Genomic DNA, 21,091 nt, shown 5'->3' with positions numbered 1-21,091 from the left:
GGGGAACTTCCATGTTCAAACGCACTAATCCTCTGAATCCCAGAGCCAGGAGGCAACATTCGGGAAGGCCTCGGCCTCTATGATCTGTTGTTGGCTGTCCAGAGGAACTGGTTGGCCACTGTGTGAGACAGGATGCTGGACTAGAAGGACCCCTGGTCTGATCTAGTAGGGCTCTTCTTACTCTGCAGAGGAACCACCTCTGCTTCTCAGCACAGACAAAAGAAAATACTACTTTACACAGAGAGTAATTAAAGTGTGGAATCTGCTGCCAAAGAATGTAGTGGTGGCCACAGGAATCAACAACTTTAAAAGGGGACGAGATCGATTCATGGAGGATAAGTCTATCAATGGCTACAAGCCATGGGGACTGAGGAGAACCTCCACATTCAGAGGCACAAATCCTCTGAATCCCTGAGCCAGGAGGCAACATCAGGGGAAGGCCTTGGCCTCTATGTTCTATCGTTGGCCGTCCAGAGGAACTGGTTGCCCACTGTGGGACAGGATGCCGGACTAGATGGACCACTGGTCTGATCCAGCAGGGCTCTTCTTATGTTCTTGACCGACACCCTTCCCTCCCCCCGTTTCATGAAGGGCTGCAAAATATGTGCATTTGCTTAGCGTGGATAATTTATGAGGGGACTTCCACTTAGCATTTCTTAGTACATGCTTTTGATTAAGTGCACAGCGCACACAGCCATGATTACAGTTGCCAGCATTGCAGGGAAGTTCTATAAATGTTTAAAACAGTCCCTCAGACACAGTGAAATAGGTCAAGGTGGTCATCTTCTTCCTTTGAATCCATTAGGATAGGCAGCCACTGATAATGCCTCCAAAGCAACAGAATAGGGATAATCACAGTAAAGCAAAATTTTAAGACAGGACCACATTGTCACTCTCAAAGCCTACGAGTTCAGAAATCTGCTCTGAAAAAGGAGAAGTCTGACTACAGCAGAGAGTAGAGAAATTAAGATTTCCTCTAATCCTCACTGTCTGACTCAGAGGGTATTTCCACAACCGACAGGAAAACATCATTTGGCGCACATGTGGTCCACATCTCTCATTAGCAGACAAGTCCAAAAATACTTTTTTTAAAAAAGAAAAGAAAAGAAAGAAATCTATCAGATCCGACTCTCTTGAATTAAAGGCCACTGGCCTTAAGCCATCTTTTCAGTCAAGAAAGGCCAAAAACGACAGCGTCGCACTCAAGAGTCTTAACTGGACGTGTTTTTTATTTTTTACACCACGATGTGAGAACGTAACACCTTGTTTTAATAAAAGTATACACATTTCGTAACTTCACTCAGAATACACTTTTAATGCACATTTAAAAAAGCGCTCATCTTACAAATCGTTTTGCAATCCAAATATACAATAGCTTGGAAAACAAATAAGTTTAGAAAATGAATGCCAAATGTAAAAAGACTACTTAAACCTATAACAGTAGAGTTCCGGTACGCCTCTGCCTTTTACAGTTTTCTTACTGCGTCGTCAATGTCGGAAATCTGTTCCTTCAACTGGCTCCACTGCTCTGGATTTAAGGAGATACCTGAAACGGAAACAAGCCCTTATTTACAGAGCACCTGCTTGCCGCACATCAGGGCCCGGACTGAGCCCCCCCCAGCCTCTCCCATTAAAAGGAACTCAGGCAGCTGATCTTGGGAAAGATCTTTTTCTTCCCCGAGCCCTTGAGAACAGCTGCTAGTGGAAGCGGACCAATAGCATAAACCAGCTTCATGTACGTTCAATGGCTGAATTTGTCACTGGGCACAGAATTCAGCAGCCTGAGACCCTCTACTCCAAGGGTGTCAAACCTAAGGCCCAGAGACCAGAACTGGCCCATCCAGGGCTCTTATGCAGCACCGTGAGCAACCAGTGCAAGGGAGGGTACAGGATGGGCATGGTGGAACCACCTTGCCTGCAGCAGTCAAGCAGCGTGGGAGCGTCTGCCCAGTGCTGCAAAGCTGGCTCTCCATATGGGTTTTCCTTTGCACCCCCCTCCCAGCCCATGGGGCCTTGCAGTGAGAATACAACTCAGAGCTTACCAACTGTTGTCCTTGATACAGTTTGTATCTCCGGTACTCTGCATTACGTTTTACGGTACACATGGCCCAGCCCGACAAAGTGACATTTATGTCAGATCCGGCCCTCGTAACAAATGAGTTCGACACCTCTGCTCTACTCCATTTTTTAAAAAAAAGACCAGTGTTTCCCATCCTTCAATAAGCAAAGGTAAGCCTGAACGTGTCCCAGTAATTCCTGATGAAATCTACCTAGTACTTTTTGTCCCCCTGATGTCCCAAGGTGCTCAGAGAAGCAGTCATGGTTCTCCCTGCCTTGTTTTATGGGAGGAGGAGGGCCTTAAAGCTGCCATCGGACTCTAAATTTGTCGTACTGCTTCAGACCAACACGGCTGACCAACTGGATCTAATCTCAGAAGAGAACTCTCCATAAATCTGCTGTGTGATGCAATTCCATGCAGCAATAGTTTCTCAGAGAAGTAACAATCACAAACTGCAATAAATGCCTACACTAACCAAAGTCTCCAGAGGTCTTCAATCGCACACATCATGAACCCCTTAAAGTGAAATTAACCAAAAAATTAAACACCACCACAATGTATCCAAACTACAGAAAAAAATGTATAGTCAATATTTTGATTCAAGCCTTGAGAAGACATAAGACTGCATTTTCTTTGAAAAAGCTGGGGTCTGAAATGAGACAACTAATTAGCTAACACGCTCGTTGGAGGGAAATGCTTCATCAATTCCTGATTCTACTTTGAATCATCTCTTGTGGATCTTGCATCTGGACAAGCGTTGCCCGTTTCATCCATTGGACTTTGATGTATATGGATAATGGCGTTTGCACCTGATATGGACGTATGAAATTGATGTCTTTGTGATTGTACTAACATATAACCACTGCACAGTGGGATTGTACATTCTTGATTCAACAGAGGTTATTTTCTATACTATTATACACAGTTGTGTTCAATTAAAATGATAACCTCCTGTGTCTGGACTAGGCACCTAAAATTACTAGTGCCTGAAAAGCATGACTACCAAATAAGCGTCAGGGTCTATGTCCAACATTCTCACTTCTATCTTTGTAGTAGACACATTAAGCATAAATAAGCACAGGGGGAACACTCGACTGCATTAAATGGGCATGAGTGTGTGTCAGTAAACTGCCATTTGTACTCTGGGTATGTTCTGTGTAACCTGCCTACTGTATGATGGGGGTTGGGGGGTGGGACTAGCCTGCATTTCTCTGTTCATATCCTCCCAGTGCCGCTTTGCCATTTGTTTTGGCTTTGGAATGTTGTGCTGCCTTTGTAGTTGATAAGACTGTGAGAACTGCTGCTGGAGCCGTTCCCAATTTGGCTGGTGTGAATCAAACAGCTGGAAGCTATCTCCCGCCTGCTCAAATGCCTGCTGAGCACAAACTGTATTCATTGGTCAACCCTGTTTGTTTGAACTGTCCATATCTGTCCATGCTTGGCTTTGAGTTTCATTCCTGACAATGACCATAGAACTGTATCAATAGTGACTTGTAATAAAGCAACCTATTCTTATGAATCGTTGTGGACTGCAACTGCTCTATTGAACCTGACAGTGTGTAACCACAGTTAAGAGTAACCAAGCACAAAAGGGGAAGGAGGTTACTGCTTGTTACAGTAGAGAGAGACATGACACCTGCCAGAACTCTTCCTCCCATACAACCAACAAAGGTACAGGATTCCCTCCACCGCAGGTGGTCACCACCTTTCAGTGTCTCATATTTAGACACAAGGAAGACGTACCTGGAAGTGCAACAAAAACTGTGCTTTATATGAACACACAATCATCATGCAACCAAATTACCTTTTCTGCCTGGTTTCATTTCACCTTCTTGATCCATCCAGTATTCTCTAATATCAATTAGGACTTTGCCTTTAAAATCACGCACGCTGACGTATCTCATTTTACCAATCTGCCAATAAATCAGAGAACTGAAATCATTATTTTGACAGACGCAAATCCCTACCCATTTCAGGGACTATTAAGGCCTCACAGACAAAGCAATGCTGGTCTGTATTTTATTTCTGAGAGTGAGATTACAGGATAAAGCGCTTCCCTCCGCAGTGAAGTCTCTCACAAGCAAACAAGAAATGACAGCCCTGAAGGACAGGTGAGTTCCAAATCCAGCTCTTTCATCCAAAGCCCAAATCAGACTGAATTACTGCCTTCGCAGAACCACGGATCTTTCCCTTCTGTGGTAGCAAGGTCAGAGGATACGGAGATAGTGCCCCAAAGGGAATCTAAAGGTAAAGGTTCCCTTGCTCGAAAGCCAGTCGAATCCGACTCTAGGGTTGCGGTGCTCATCTCCGTTTCTAAGCCGAAGAACCAGCGCTGTCCGAAGACTTTTCCGTGGTCATGTGGCCGGCATGACTAAACACCAAGGCACACGGAACGCTGTTACCTTCCCACCGAAGTGGTCCCTATTTATCTACTTGCCATTTCTTGCTTTCGAACTGCTAGGTTGGCAGGAGCTGGAACTAGAGACGGGAGCTCACTCCGTCATGCGGCACACCCGGGTCTTGAACTGCTGAACTACCGACCTTCCACAGCCTGCAGTTCAGCGTCTTAACCACTTGAGCCACGGCAGCTCCACAAAGGGAATCTACGACCAACCATTTTAGTCCTTGACCAATGAAGACAAAAACCACTCAACCTCTGCCTTCAGAAATACGAATGCAAACTTAAATTCAAAATTAACACTTGAATATACAAGTCTGATAAATGCTGGTCTTCAAAACCTTGACTGGTGGTAGACCATGACCTAAATCGTAGAGAAGTTAAAGACCCAAATTAGCCTGAGTACTGTAAGTTGTGCAGAAATTTAGCAAGCAACTATCATGTACCAAGATCACTGGCAAATGTTGCTTTTCAAATGCCCAAGGTAAAGGCTACCAAAGAGATGTCGTTTGTCGGCAGCCAGGAACAGAGCAGACCTATCAATTATTTAGAAATGGGATGCTGTATAGAAAGAAATAGGGACAAGTGGCGTGAACAATAAGAGAGGGATAGGTTCTGCCTAACTGCCCAAGCTTAGTAATTTGGGTAGTCCTCAAACCTATGTTTAGAACAGCAGCATCAAACTAAAATGTGAGTAGTTTGGAGATTACAGTATGCAGAAAGTACCCGTGAGAGAAAAAGCCCCACATCCTGAAACCATTAATGTAGGAAATGGTGGCATTCACAGGATGCTGGTGTTAGAAAAATTAAGAGCTGATACTTCTTCGTAAGCCTAGCTGTTGAAACAAGTACAATAAGAATATGAACCATTTAAAAAAATGAGCTGGCTTTAGATTAAAGCGTTCTTGCAGACTGGTGGGGAGTCATTCTGATCTGGCAACCCTAAAAAGGTCTACTCAAGATCAGTGTTCCCTCTAAGCTGAGTTAGTGTGAGCTAGCTCACAGTTTTTTTAGCCTCTGGCTCGCACATTTTTGTCTCAGCTCAGGAAGGATGGCTCCAGAGCAAAGTAATTTATGCAGCAGCCAAACCACCTGCTCACAACTTCAATGCCGGTAGCTCAGAAAGTAGAATTTTTGCTCACAAGACTCCACAGCTTAGAGGGAGCATTGCTCAAGATCCTACCGAAGTCAACTGAAGGGGGCTTATCGCAGGAAAGTGTTTTTAGGGTTGCTCTGTACATCTCCATTTTGCAGTTAAGCATGGCCTAATTTGTTCCAAGACCTATTAACCAACCCCTCCAACACCACTGCAACACTGAACACTGGATAAAACACCTTCCACCGGGATTATGTATCATACGATCATGGTAACTGTGGGAATTTCTAGCACTGAAGAAGATCTCACAATCATTTGAACAGATTATCTGCTATAGACAATGTGCAGTCTTAACACAATGTGTACGGCGAGGAAGCCATTGCGACTTCTGGACTGCTCCTTTCACACTGACCTCTTACATGTGCTTCACACTCTGTGCTTGTGAAAAGCCACACCAATGGAGCCCCAGCCCCGCCCCCCCATATGAACATTCCTGTCTGCAGCAACATCCCCTTGTTCCTGGTCTTTTTCTAAACACAGCCGCTTCCAGCATCTCCCCCCCACACACACTTCTTTTGCTTCGAAGCTTTGCTCTTTCATAGCCAGCATTCGCAGCTACTCTTGGGGTGGCCCATGTGTGCTAAAACCCTGAAGTAAGATGCGGTTAAGGTAGCTGTCCAAAGGAGAACTGTGCTGCCAACAGAAAACACATTTTTGATTGAGCTACCCAAGGGGCCGAGTAACAGCCCGGACACTCAGCATTCATACAGCATTCTAAATGCAAGTCGCTTCATATTATGCTCTCAGCAATCCTTGCCATTGTATCATCATATTGCAGATGGAAGCTAACAATAACTGGCATATGGAGAGAGTGGGGGGGGGGAGAGGCACTGTGGCCCAGCAGCAGAGCATCTGCTTTGCATGCTGAAGGTCCCCAGGTTCAATCCCTGGCATCGCCAGTTAAGAGGTTTGGAGGTTTTCAAACAGAGGCCAGATGGCCATCTGACAGCAATGCCGATTCTGTGAACTTAGGCCGATCATGAGAGGGAAGGCAGGAAGGATTGCCTCAGTGCTTAGTTCTTGTGGCCCTTTCTTACACACCCAGGGGAATGCTGATCACCACTCTGGGGTCAGGGAGCAGTTTTTCGCCAGGCCAGTTTGGCTGGAGATCCTGGAGGTTTTCTGTCATCTTCTGGGCGTGGAACAGGGGTCACTGGGTGTGTGTGGAGGGGGAGGTATTTGTGAATTTCCTTTCTTTTTTTCTTTCTTTCTTTCTTTTTTTTTTTGAAGCCCCCAAAGGGGGATTTATTTTTTATTTTTTTTAACAACTACCAAAACTACTACAGAAAAACAGGGAGGGGACTACATATACGGGATAAAGAAAAAGAAACCCACATCTAACTAAAACCCCAAGAAAGAAGATCTTCATTAGCTAAGTTACATTTAGCCTTCTTCTCTATTTAGCACTGAACGCACTGAGTCATTGTTAACAATATCTTTTCTTTTCTATATTTTCCTCCCCTCCCTGTCTAGCCACAAAAACCCCTCCCCAGCCATCACTCCTCATCATCTTCTCAGGCACAATTCAGAGTCCTTCAGCCTTTTTACTTCTCTCTTTCACGCCTTTTCCGAAGTTTGTAAGGACTCTTTGGGGCAGCTGCCCCCTTTTTATCCAGTGAGTCCTCTCCGGAAGAGTCAGAGTCCAGCGAGTGGTATTTGTGAATTTCCTGCACTGTGCAGGAGGTTGGACTAGATGACCCTGGGGGTCCCTTCCAACTCTACGATTCTATGTGAAAGACCTCTGCCTGAGACCCTGGAGAGCCGCTGCCAGTTTGAGCGGACAGCGCTGACCTTGATGGACCTTCGTCTGATTCGGGATTAAGGCCGCTTCATGTAAGGCTTCCCGGCTCATGCTCTTAACAGCTCAGCAGTTTTGACGCGAGCCATAACCATGACTCTGCTAATTTTAAAGCTGACATTTAAAAACATTCTGACCCTGCCCTCAGCACCCTTAAGTCCTTCTCATGCGCACATGCTTACGCCAATGCTTCACCTACGCTGGATTAGCGAGGATCTGGCCGCACTGGAAATACACAGGCCGTCAAATATAGCCCAGACGCAATGCGGGCTCCAGTAATCTTGACCCCGGTCAGGGTGTTTTCCAAGCACAACCTTTCTGCCGCTTCCTCGCTGCATTTCACAACACGGCCTCTTCCAGTCCATAGTTCAGTACAGCTCTCCTCGGTGTGAACCGCACACGGCTCAAGCCAAATTCCTCAGTAAAAGCAGAGTTACTTAATGTGTCTTTCACATGCCAACTGGGACGATGTTTGGCCTGACTGGTGCTGAGCCAAGTCCAGACTGATGACTCTCATCTTCTAGTCTGGCTGTTCTGAGCGTGCAGAAAAAACCCGTTGCTAGGGGAGGCTCAGCTTCCTTCCTGACCCTCCCTGAAGGACTGTCTTGACTAGAGTCATGCACGTTGCCTCACTCTTGGGTTGACTTGGAACCAATGCTCCCTCTAAGCTGCGGAGTCTTGTGAGCAAAAATTCTACTTTGTGAGCTACTGGCATTAAAGTGGTGAGCGAGCGATTTGCCTACTGCATACATTGGTTTGCTCTGGAGCAAAGACAAAAAATGTGTGAGCCGGAGGCTCAAAAACTCAGCTTAGAGGGAACATTGCTTGGAACACTTATGGTTTGAGGGGGACCAAAAAAAGCAAAAGCAAACCCCCACAATGCATCAGGATGTAAGTTATACGAGCACAAGGTGTTTGCCTTCTACTGGGTGCCGGATAGATTACCTTTTATCTAATTAACTAGAATTACCTTAGTTGCAACCTGAGGTGTGCATTTCAGAGGGGTGGGGGCAGGGAATCTCTTCCTGGGAAACCAAAACAGGCAAACAACAGAACGTGGCCAGGAGTGAGGCTGGGAGCAGCCTAAGTTTCTTCTAGCATCCTCAAGTACCCTAATGCTCAAACCTTTTGTGGGAGGGTGTACGCATGCCTGAGGGTGATTAACTTTTTCCCAGTGGCAGAGGGGCCGGGGCTCAGTGGCAGAGCATCTGCTTGGTGTGCAGAAGGTCCCAGGTTCAATCCCCGGCATCTCCAGTTGAAAGGACCAGGCAAGCAGGTGTAATGTGAGAGACCTCTGCCTGAGACCCTGGAGAAGTGCTGCCAGTCTGAGTAGACGCTACTGACTTTGACGGACCAAGGGTCTGCTTCGGTATAAGGGAGCTTCATGTGTTCACTGCCACAGGAAGTGGTGGCAGCTACAAGCATAGACGGCTTCAAGAGGGAATTAGATAAGCATATGGAGCAGAGGTCCATCAGTGGATCTTAGCCACAAGGGATAGATAGGGACTCTGGGGCGAGTGATGCTCTGTCTTCTTGGTGCTTGGGGGGGGGGTGTCAACAGTGGGAGGGCTTCTAATGTCCTGGCCCCACTGGTGGACCTCCTGATGCCACCTGGTATTTCTGGCCACTGTGTGATACAGAGTGTTGGACTGGATGGGCCTTTGGCCTGATCCAACATTGGCATCTCTTACGTTCTTATGTGTTCATGTGATCACCTTCTTCCCATTTCCTGACTTGCAGAGGTCCCTGTATTTTACCCCATGGACCGAACAAACTTCTGTGGAGGACGAGAGAATCCCTAATCACAGCTACACACCCTGGATTTCCTAATTGTTTCTTCTATTCAAGCTGCCCGTTCTGTCCCATGGGGGGTGGGGTAGGGAATGACCAACACCCCATCTCCGGTCTAGTTTCCCAGCAGTTTTAAATGAAGTCTTTCCTTTCCTGTGGCTCAGTGCCTGGAGCAGTGTAACAATCCGAAATTTCATTTATACTCTCTATGTATTTCCCAAAAGAGAAAAGGAGAAAGAATACTTGCGACATCCAAAGTTATATTAGGATTTTGGTCTGAGAGAAGGGGGAACCATCCTGCTTGGATTAGGGTCACAGAAATTCACCAACCATGGTAGACTAAAACGATGTCTTAAGTTATAACATGCCAATAAAATATGAGACGCTGCATCTATTTTAGCAAGGGAGCAGAGTAGGGAAGATGCAAAAAGCGGCCTCTCGTGACCACGTGTTCCCTCTAAGCTGAGTTAGTGTGAGCTAGCTCATAGTTTCTTAGCCTCCGGCTCTCATGCATTCTTGTCTTCGCTCAGGGAGGATGGCTCCAGAGCAAACTAATTTATGCAGTGGCCAAATCGCTCGCTCACAACTTTAGTGACAGCAGCTCACAAAGTAGAATTTTTGCTCACAGGACTCGAGATTAGAAGGAGGGTTGTTCATAAACCCCATTGAACGGGCACTCATTCTGGCAAGAATAAAAGCCCTAAGAAGACCAGGCGAGGTCAGATGATAAGCACGGGAGGGAAGAGAATTAGGGGGAAGTATTCGAATATTTTGTGATGAACAAACTGAGCATAAAGAACAGAACTATTATAATCAATCTGCCTAATCTGTTTTTAAATTGTAATTACTGATTCAGCGAGCCCCAGTTCCTCGATAGATTCTGGAGAAAAAACCAATAGCTGACAATTTCTTGTCCATGATCCTAGGCCATGATGATTTATAAGAATTCTCCTTCAATAAGGCCAGATAGCCATTAACAGAACAAAGGGCACTTTAGGCACAGATTAAATGCCGAGTACACATGCCTGAGCCTCCAGTGGTCGCTGACCAAATTCAGTGCGCAAAGCCATGCCAGCAACACAGTGCGGTGTATTTAACGGCTTTCTAAGGAAGCAAAGAAGTGGGAAATCAATAGCTTCAGTGACTGCCTTAATCCTTATTGCCGCCCCATATAATAGGGATTACCATTAGATTAAAAACTGTAATAGCCCCTGGCACATGTCTCTTTCCCTCTTTCCCTTTATTCGGAAAAAAACCCCTCAAGATACTCCCCAGAATAGGGTTTGATTTTGTTTCTCACAGCTCTTTGGTGCAGAGCCCAGTTTAAATTAGAAGCAAATAAAATTCCAAGATAAGAAAATTCTTTAACTTCTTCTAGTTCACCCACCCCCAATGGACCAACAATATGTTTTAGGGTTCCTTTTTTTTTTTTTAAGTAAAAGCCACTACCTTGGACTTCTGACAGTTTACTGTTGAAGCTTCTTTGCATAAAAACAGTCAGAAAAAAAGCTTTAATGAACTCCGTAAACCAATACGAGTGTGGGATAGCAAGACTGCATCATCTGCATACAGCAAAACAGGAGTACCGTGGTGTGCTAGACGAGGATGAAAGGACAGATCTAGACGACTCGACAGATCATTCAAGTATAAATTAAATAAAAATGGAGCCAATAGGCGACCTTGTCTGACCCCAAATTCAAGGTGGAATTCAGACAATTCACCTTCCCTCACCACAGTGAACCTGGGCAGTAAGACCAATATGCAATCGAAGTCTATGGATTGGGTTGGGCTCGGGCATGTGAACTGTGGATCGCTTCCTCTTTGTTGGCTGATGTTAAACTTACAGTTCCGTGATCTGTGGCCAAATTCTTGTCTACTATAACATCTTTGAGACACTCCCCTGCTAAGTATTAATGTGACCACCTTCTGATTCTACTGCAGGCATAATTTTCCTTTATCATTGTTCTGTCCTTGTTATTGATATTTGTTCTGTGATTTTATTGTCTGGCTCAAGACCTCCAGTCAAAGGAGCTTACTGTTAATCAAGGAAAGGGCTTAGGCACAACAGAAACTTACATGCCTCGCACTGACAACTATTGAGTGTCAGTGCAAAAGCCCTGTTTGTGCCAGAACAAAGCTTCTGGACCCATACGGGTCAGTTTTCCCATCTTCCTTTCTACAGTGATAGTAGCATTTCAGAGTGCTACAACTGAGCTCAAATGCCAGTGTTGCAGATTGTCTGCGAGTTGACTGCCTTAATCCTAAAACACAATAGTGATGTAACCTTTCCAAGCTATGAAAAAAGGCAGTTTTTTCCTCTTCCAGTGGATACAATAGGTCTTTCTTTCCCTTTGCAAAGTCCAAGCACCAACCCAGAGTGCGCTCTGCCCAACAGTCCCACCAGATGTTCTCTGGCCCCAGCAATGGCCATCTTTACCTGAAACATGTTCTCGTCTCTGTTGCTACTTGGTTTGGAGGAAGCGGCGCCTTTGGAGCTTTCACCAGTCTTCTGTTTCTTTACAGGCTTTTCGGGGGGTGCCTGTTTTTTCCGTTTTGCCTTGACGTTTAAAAAAAAAATCAGAATGAGGAATGGGGGGGGGGGACAGAGCTTACAATCTGAAGCCAATTAGTCTCTTTTCCTCACCATGGGGGAGGCGTTCAGTCTGAGCCTGTCTTCGCTACCACTGAAAGCAAACTTGACACAATCGCAAAGGGACACTTGCATAGAGCGGCGCTCTGTTTAATCTAAATATACGCAAGGGCAGAAAATGCAGCTTTGGGGGAAACTATACCAGAGATACCCCCTCCTCTTCTCCAACATTAGCGAGTGGAGGGAAGCTTCAAAAGGACTATGAATACAAAAGGCAACTGGATGTACACACAGACAATGCACTATTTATTTGAAAGGACCATACCCCATAAAGACACACGGTTTTTTTTTTGCCTTCATGAGAAAATCTTTTGATTAGTTTAAAAGGCTCCGTCAAACATTAAGCACTGCCACGTTCACATTATTACATCTCTTTGTTACAGGCACAAAATTCAGTGTTGTTCATCTACAGAGGGCAGGCAGAACCAATTGGCAGCCTTATTAAATTTCCTCACATTTAACCGGGTCGGCTGGCTTCTCTTTTGAGCCTCGCCCATCGACCTACCAAACTGAGCTGCATCACCTTCATTCTTGGTCATGCAAGGTGACTTCACAGACCGGACATCACCTTGGACATTCTGTCTCCAGCACCTGAGAATTCTCTTTCTTTGTTTAGCATGATGAAAATTCTAAATCTTACTGGCAACCAGTACGGGATCCCCAGAGTCAGAATTCGATGTCTGAAGCAATACTTAGCACATCAACACACAAGAGAACGTTTCAGAGGATAATAATGCTGGTCTGCACTAGAACGGCTACATTTCAGGAGCACCAACAAGAGTTTCAGGGTATCAGCTTTCGAGAATCAAACCTCTGGACACCGAACACGGTTATTTGACAAAGGGAGTTTGACTCTCAAAAGCTCACAACCTGAAAACCTTGTTAGACCCTAAAAGGTGCTCCTGGACTCAAACCAAGCTAGACAAGAGAACAACTCTCTTAAACACTTGAAAGGGACACCATTTAGCAAATATTTAAGCTATCTTTAAGCTACCTTTAGCATTTTGGAGAGGCCTGAGCACTGACAATGGTTATAGCAGAGACCAAAAATGTTTTCCCTGGTTTGACCCGTGGACAGACAGAAAGGCCCTTACGTTCTTACAAGGATATATAGATGCACATGTACCTTTCCACCAACTTCTTTGGAGATTAAAGCTGACGGAGAGCCTCGCACCCAAATTGAGCAAATTTCAGCTTTACTGGAGCTCAAAAGCTTCTTACTAGGCATGCCATGTTTTGTGTGTGCGTGTGCGCACAATCAAGTCACAGCCAACTTATGGCAACCCCCATAGGGTTTTCAAGGCCTGAGACTAACACGGGTGGGTTTGCTATTGTCTTCCTCTGTACTCTGTACAGCGACCCTGGAATTCTTCGGTGGTCTCGCATCCAAACGCTAATCAGGGCTGACCCTGCTTAGCTTTCCAAGATCTGACGAGGTCAGGCTAATGCCATTTTGCCATCTGTTTAAACCAGCATTTAACATGGCTTGCTGCACGCTGCCAACCCCGAATACAGCATCCGCGCTGCCGTAAGCTAGGCAGTTACTGCAGAACACCGTCTAGACAGTTCCATGGGAGCCAACATATTGCTTTAACTCTGCTTTTTAAAAAAAAAATTACTTGATGGCGAGCCAAATTCTGAAACGTCTTTGGTCTGCCAGCCTTCCACGTGCTGAGAGGCTACTAAGCACCGCTGCAAAAACCAGGACGTCACAAAGAGATGCACCCGGAAATGAGGGTTATAAGCTTTTACAGCATTGCTACCGTACAATGGATTTCATTACCAATTATCCCTTTGACCAGCTGGGTTTCTGCACAGCATGCGTGTAGTTTTTTTATACACAGACCTTCTGCGGGACTGCACAGATTTTGAGTAGTCACAGGAATGCAAACTGAACAAGCCTGATCAGCACATCAACTCTGCTCCTAAGAGTGTTCGTTACAAATAGTACACAATGTACCTTTGGCAAGAAATCATTTTCCTGACGACTAGGCAACACAACTGTATTGTAATGACTCTATTTACAGGGCTAGCAGTTTAATGGAACATTCCCCCAGCGGGTACATTTATGTCCAATCCACCTCCCCCCCCCCCCCCCGTTGTAGACGCCTAGGTATGGTTTCATCAACGCCTTCGGATAGGTGAACAGAAGAATCTTAAATCGGTCTCTGGATGCTTTAGGCGACCACATTTCCCCCACTGTGTTATTTTGACTGGGCTTTAACATACGTTTGTAACAACACTGTGAGCTTCTAGTAGGTACTCTGAAACGAAGGGATAAACGTTATTTTTGAATTAAATAATCACCTTTTTATCGACTTCGCTGTCTGAATCACTGGCAGAGGAGCTCGAAGACACGAGTTCTTTTGACTTAGGCATTCTGAAAGGAAAAAAGAAGTTGTGGGAAAAAACAGTGAGTGGGGGCTCCAGACCAGAAGAGGAGCTCGCATCATTTTACTCTGCTATTATCTAATCCCTTCTAAAGGAGCTGCGGTGGCTCAAGTGGTTAAGACGCTGAACTGCAGGCTGTGGAAGGTCGGTAGTTCAGCAGTTCGAGACCCGAGTTGCCGCAAGACGGAATGAGCTCCCGTCTCTAGTTCCAGCTCCTGCCAACCTAGCAGTTCGAAAGCAAGAAATTGCAAGTAGATAAATAGGGACCACTTCGGTGGGAAGGGAACAGAGTTCCGTGTGCCTTGGTGTTTAGTCATGCCGGCCACATGACCACGGAAACGTCTTCGGACAGCGCTGGCTCTTCGGCTTGGAAACAGAGATGAGCACCGCAATCCTAGAGTCGGATTCGACTGGCTTTCGAGCAAGGGAACCTTTACCTTTAATCCCTTCTAAAGCTCCCGTCTTAAAAACACCAATATCTGAAGGTCTATCAATGCAATGAGAATCCCAAGTGATTTTTAAGAATCACAATGCCAGACTTGTCACCCCAATGCTGGGCTCACAGGGGGAAGATACAACACTGGTACAAAGCAAATAAAGAATTCCAGTGAAAGCCAATGTGCATGGTTGTCAGAAAGTATGGTTATCTTGCTGTCCTCAAACAGCATTCACATAATTTGTATTACCTTGATTAATGAAGCCAGGGTCCTCAAACTGTGGTTAGGCCTGGCAGCCCACTCTTAATTTCTACTAGCAGGCTGACTGTCCCATCACTCAAAAAAAGCCCATTTGATGGGTAAATAAGACAGGGCCTTTTCAGTGGCAGCCCCAGGATTATGGAACATCCTCCCCGGGGAGGTGTGCTTGCTCCACTCCCTTTTAATCTTTAGGAGATGGCTGAAGATGGTTTTATTTAGGACCACAGTTGATTAAGTTACTACCAGTCCCAAACTGGGATTTTAAATTCTGGGTTTTGTGTGTTTCGTGAATTCTGTTTTACAAAGTTTATCTATATTGTAAGCTGCCTCAAGCTCCATCAGGAAGAAAAGTGGCTAATAAATATTTTAAATAACTCCAATCCCACCCCCCAAATTACATAAAATGATAACTGCCAGACCAGTGGTAGCCAACCTTTTTGCCGAGACCTATTCCAGAGGGGGAGTGCAGGGCCTGGAGAACCACTTCTTGGGGGGGACGGGACACCAGGTCCTTCCTCCATGTGCCCCCTGTTATGTACGCGGACCGCCAGCAGGGGTCCACGGCTACAGGCAGGAGCTTAGCTCCTCAAGACAAAAGGAATGGAGGATCCTAGTTCCCCCAGCACGGACCAATAGGAACTATGGCGGGAAATTCAAACCCCCCCCAATGGGACTGTGGGTGTGCTGGGTGGGTGTGTATATAGTTGGCCTTGCGGGGCCGTTTGTTAGTTCGATGTGAAGTACAATAAACGTGTGCAAACGCATGTCGTCGTCCGAGCCCTCCATGCTGCGAACCCAGGACTTTTCACACACCCTTCCTTGCTGGGGTACCAGTGACACATCATCCTGCCCAGGCCTGAACATCCAGCAGTGCGAGCATCGCTAAGGGACCAGGTGTGGCAGGGGTACAAAGCAGTACAAGGCCAACCCTTGCCACTCAGAAGGGCGGAGGAAGAAGAGAAGAGAAGAGGTGGGGACAGCACGGCGGTGTCCCACTGCAGCTCAAGAGTTCCAGGCTGTTACACAGCCAGATCGATGGGGCCTGAAGGTGCTGCCACCATCCTTCAGTGTGCCTCCCTGGCGCGAGTCAGCTAGTCAAGCACCAGAACACCTCTGCGGCTACAGCCTCATCTCCCGCAGCTGAGACTTACACAACCCTATGGTGGCACATTCCTCTTTCTCTAGCTCAGGGCACGTATGGAAAGACTCCAAAAATGGGCAAAGGTGCAGAGGGAAGCCCGCACAGAGGATGCCTGACGCACATCTGCACTCAAGCCTTGAGGTTGGGCTGACTAGTGCAGCTGGCGCAGACCTGGCTGCTCTTTCCAAACATGCAGGGAAGTGCAGTGAGACCCACCACCATGAGTTGCTCATGGCCAGTAGGTTGGCGACCTCTGTCCTAGAGTTATCAGATCTCGTTTTTAATGGCCTGTTTTTAATGTTGCGGTGTTTTAAGTGTAAGCTGCCTTTACGGAGGGCACAGGAAAAGCCCAAATAAAATAAATACTGATGTGCTACTAAAAAGAAAACTTCTTTAAACGTGAAGAACAAAAGACGCTGGCTTCAAGTGCTACCTCCAGTCTTATTTAAATGAAACATGATATGATTTATAGTTTTAGACCGGTTTTGTAATTTGACCTGTTTGTCTCTTCAAAAAACTTTTTGCCAACATATACATAATTTTTACAACAAGCTCAGACTGGCTAACATGTACGTTTTCTGGTTAATTAAATATATTTCACAAAAAGAAGAGGAGGAGGAAGAGGAGGAGGAGACTGGATTTATACCACACTTTTCACTTCTCGGAGTCTCAAAGTGCCTTACAATCTCTTTTCCCTTCCCCTCCCCTCCCCACAACAGACACCCTGTGAGACAGGTGGGGTTGAGAGAGCTCTCCCAAGGACTGCGCTTGAGAGAACAGCTCTGAGAGAACTTATAACTGACCCAAGGTCACACCAGCAGCTACAAGTGGAGGAGTGGGGAATCAAACCTAGTTCTCGCAGATTAGAGTCTAATGGGGCAACCCATAACTTCTTTACACTCAAGGGTTTTGTTCACACCACAAAGAATACAGGGTGTATAGTGTTTAAGCTTTTGATCCACTTTTAAAAGAGAGGGTACAATGCTTGCCTTAAATTCCTGTCCAAAAGTTTATTATGAAGAGGACATGTTTTCCGAGAACACTGGGTTCTGTGGCACTTAAAGACTAACCTTCTGGCAGCAAGAGTTCGGAGTACAGTCCACTTTTTCAAATCTCTTTTTTTGGAGATAAAGGGAGGGGTCACAGCTGAAGTGTAGCACACCAGTTCTGCACACAAGCCTCCACGTTCAGAGGCCAACATGTCCCAGTGGAACGAGCTCCCAGAGGAGCTCAGGGCCCTGCGGGACCTTTTGCAGTTCCGCAGGGCCTGTAAGACGGAGCTCTTCCACCAGGCATTTAAGTAGGGGCCGCCGCTACTGCAGGCCCCTACTGCAGGCCATTACTGCAGAGCTTGGTCTGTGGTTTTAACATCTGATTATGAGCAGAAACATCGTGGTACATCTGGGCAGTGGAAATTTATTCACTTATTATTACAATATGCTCTGGAGAGTGTTCATAACAACGGCTGTGTCTTGTAACAGGTGATTACGCTATCAGCCCTAAGACTGGTCTATACGGACACCAAGTCAATTTTTAAAATATCCCTAGACAGATCGTTACAGGCAAGTGACGCCAAAGTGGCTAGCTTTTTAAAGGCAGTGAGCTTATTAGAGGCCTCTACAAAGACGAAACTATTTCTAATAGTGAAAGAGCTGTAAACAGAACTCCCAATACAGCCACCAAAACACCTCTTTTTAAAAGGTGTGTATGACAGATGGCATATTCTTATCTCAGGAGAAATATATGGTATGCAGAGTAAACAATTGTCTCCCTATTTCAATGTAACGGGATGGATCCCATGGAAAAGACCCATATATGTAAGGGAGAGGCAACCATTATTGCTGATTCATCCCTTTTGAAGCAACCCTTCAACTCCCCCCCACCCGTGTGCTTCTTCTAGGGCTATCCATCCTTAAGAGCAAGAGGGGGGGGCATTTCAGGCTCCAACCGGGTCACACTTCTGTGCATAGGACGGGTTCCAAACCACTGGCTGCCCAATGGAGACCCCCTTTATCTTTGATGACTTTCCACAGAAGGAAAGCTCGATTATCAGACCAGGGTTTAAAAAACATATCCGTTTAGGAGGAAAGGAGCGAAGCTCTAAGAAATGGAGCTTCTTAAGGCAACAAACTACCTGGAAAGCAGAACCTGAAGACTGTTTGAAATGGGGGGAATCTATTGCAAAATGTTTTAAGTCAAAAAGCTTCTCTAAAAACCCCTGCAGCATCCTTCCTCTGCAGAACCAGCTAAAACAGCCAGTATCCCTGGCAGCCCCCCAAACACACTGCCAATAACCTGGGTGGCCACAATGGCCAGCTTCACCCTCCTAGGAGATTGGGGAGAAGATGGGAGGAGCACCTTTCCCCAGGCATGGCCTGCCACGGAAGGGCCCTGCCCACCAACTTCACATACAAGGGGAGGTGCCAGGAAAAACTTCAAAGGACACTGGAGACGCCAACCTCAAGAGACACTTGCCAGGACAAAAAAAACACCTTACCACTGGCAAGCGGTCAAGTGCTTTTGCAGAACACTGAAATCACAGGTGTCAAACACAAACAGCCGAAAGCATATAAGAAGGTACAATCTCTATCCAACGTAGGTATTTTGGAGCCAACACAATAGAGCTTGTTAAAACCTCTGGCTGATAGCCTAAATGGATCTTCAGCACTCAGATCATGTTGTAAAAAGGGAGAACAAATAAAGTTAAGTTGCTTGGCCTTTACCTAGGGGAACCAGGTTTCTTTTGACCTTTAGAAATGATGGAACGAGTGAACGATTACATTAAGAAAAAAATGTGTGCTCTTCAAAGCAGAGAGACAGCTTCTGCATTCTCAAAGGCTCCTCTATTCATCAGGCAGAGCAGTGCAAACTGAAGCAATCCCCCCCCTTGCATTTCCCCCCCCTTGCATTTCCCAGAAGTTGCTGCCAATCACCTGGGCAGTGAGGTGAGGTCAGTGCAGACGGTTGCCTGGGCAACCAATAACAGCTGGGGACTGAAATTTCACTTTCAGCCCTAAACCTCCAATCACCTAGGTGACCAGCAGTGGCTTTGGAATAGAAGTCCCCACACAGCTGAGGGGAACTGTGAAAAGTTTGTCCTAGGTCCCTATTTCCCCTTGGGGTGGCCAGGTCTCCAGGCAATGGGTGACCGAGTGGAAATGTATTGGAAATGTATTGGAAATGTATTGCGTGGCACTGGCTGATCCAGACCCTTTAGCAAAGCTGGAGTTATCTAGCCACAGGAGTTTCATGTTTATGTACACATGCACTCAGGCAAAGCCAGGATGTTCAGACCAACCCCCAAAGAAATAGAACGCACCACTTTTGAAAAAACGTTCTTTTCTTCATGAATAGATAAGCAGGCAAACAATGTACACATCTCAACTGCACTTTGTCAGGGCTGCAAGTGGCTGTATTTTTTTTTAAAAAAAGAAACACCTGCAGGCTTCCAACTGACTATTTCTGCTCTAGAGTAATGCTGCTTTCACTACATTTAATAAACATCAGGACTACTTCTCGCTTCAGAAGACACGGATTTATCTGCAGTTCCATCTTCTGAAAAGCGGGGGGGGGGGGGGGACCGCCTGCCAGGTTAAGTGTAAGGAAGCAATCTTCCAAGTCCACAAAATGTCTCTCCAGATGGAGAACTGCCGTCTCCTCTTATTGTGACATTCCCACATTAGATCTGGGACAGACACACAGGTTTTAACAAAACACTAGAAAACAGCCCCAGGATGCTTTATTCAGGTGATGAAAGGAAGACAATAAAGAACACCTGAATAAGTGTTGAATAAGCTGAATGAGTAAATGTATGGCAAATGGGTTACAGAAAAGGAGGCTTTGTGGGCATGAATGGGTGGGATCTTATGGCTGGAAATACTGGAATCAAATGATGGAAAGACGAGAGAAAGACAGAGAGAGGCAGAGACAAGCAAAGCAATACAGAAGAAACATAGTGGGAATATCACCGAGGGTAATTTTGAAAGAGTCAAACTAATGCTCAGAAACAGCAAGGTTAACAGTAGGAACATGCTAATAAAGCAGGCCACCAAGTGGCAAGATTGTTAATACACAGATAAGAATACTTGGAAACAGAGATGCCAGATAGCATCTGTTACATTGTGCGTGCCTGCAAAACATACAGCCCAAAGGCTAACGGGGGGTTCTTTTGTAGCTATCTGCAGCCCAACCAGGGCAGCTCCAAATACCCACCGTCTGTGGTTTTCTACCTCCTCTTTTTTGGGAATACCTACGGCCCCTCCAACAAAAACTGAGCATGGGAGAGGGCCTGCACTGTTCCTTTAATTCAAAGGCACATGGTACAAACAGCAGTTCTTTTTAATCTTATGTAGGCAGGCAGCTAGGCTCCACAGCCCTCTGATATCCAAGACTCCTTCACTGGTGTGAACTGCTGGGAGAATGAAATAACTCTGGAACAGAAATGAAAGTGGTTTGCAGAAAGTAGTTCAGAGTCCTGCAGGGGTCTTTAAAAAGGGGGTCTTAACCAAGAATGGGCTTTGACTGAGAATATATCGGGTTAAACACATGAGGCCAACATGTTTCCACGGTTAATACAACAATGCAGCCTTGTCCATTTAGTAAAACACACGAATGTCCCAAAAAGCACATCTCCAGCTGTATGAGGAACGGTCAGGACAGCAAGAACAATCTTTTTTGCCAAATGTGCCACAAAGACAAGCCCCAAGTATTCAAAGGGGCCACACTATGCACCAGCACATCACCCCCACGACTCAGTGTGGGTTTTGCCTCCGGGCCACAGAACTGAGAGGCAGCCAGGGTGCACAGAGCAGGAAACACCAGCAGGAAACATGAGGCCCGACTTCGCTACAGCAAGGCTTGCCGGCCATCTTGCTATCATCCAGCCACGCCATAAAGACTGTGGGGCTTGTGACCTCTGTGGCACCCATCTGGCGGGGAGGGGGGGGGAGCACACAAGCAAGCTTGGAACAAGAAGGTGAGGGGGCTGCAATGCATAAAACACTGGGGGG

General features: G+C 46.1%; 1 protein-coding gene across 1 annotated transcript in view; it reads right to left on the bottom strand.

The window, feature by feature from the left end:
- Positions 1 to 1,220: 1,220 nt before the first annotated feature.
- Positions 1,221 to 21,091, bottom strand: part of SUB1 (SUB1 homolog, transcriptional regulator) — a 20,699-nt gene continuing 828 nt past the window's right edge. The window contains exons 2-5 of the mRNA XM_015405841.1: positions 14,160 to 14,232; positions 11,640 to 11,759; positions 3,864 to 3,972; positions 1,221 to 1,546 (exon numbers count right to left, since the gene is read on the bottom strand). Of these exons, the coding sequence (XP_015261327.1) occupies positions 1,467 to 1,546; positions 3,864 to 3,972; positions 11,640 to 11,759; positions 14,160 to 14,231 (381 nt within the window). The 5' untranslated portion in view covers position 14,232 and the 3' untranslated portion in view covers positions 1,221 to 1,466. The remainder of the gene's footprint in view (positions 1,547 to 3,863; positions 3,973 to 11,639; positions 11,760 to 14,159; positions 14,233 to 21,091) is intronic.

The sequence above is a fragment of the Gekko japonicus genome, unplaced genomic scaffold (assembly GCF_001447785.1).
Source record: "Gekko japonicus isolate JY-2015 unplaced genomic scaffold, Gekko_japonicus_V1.1 scaffold201, whole genome shotgun sequence".
Lineage (NCBI taxonomy): Eukaryota > Metazoa > Chordata > Lepidosauria > Squamata > Gekkonidae > Gekko > Gekko japonicus.
This window is presented reverse-complemented; position numbering and strand designations above follow the sequence as displayed.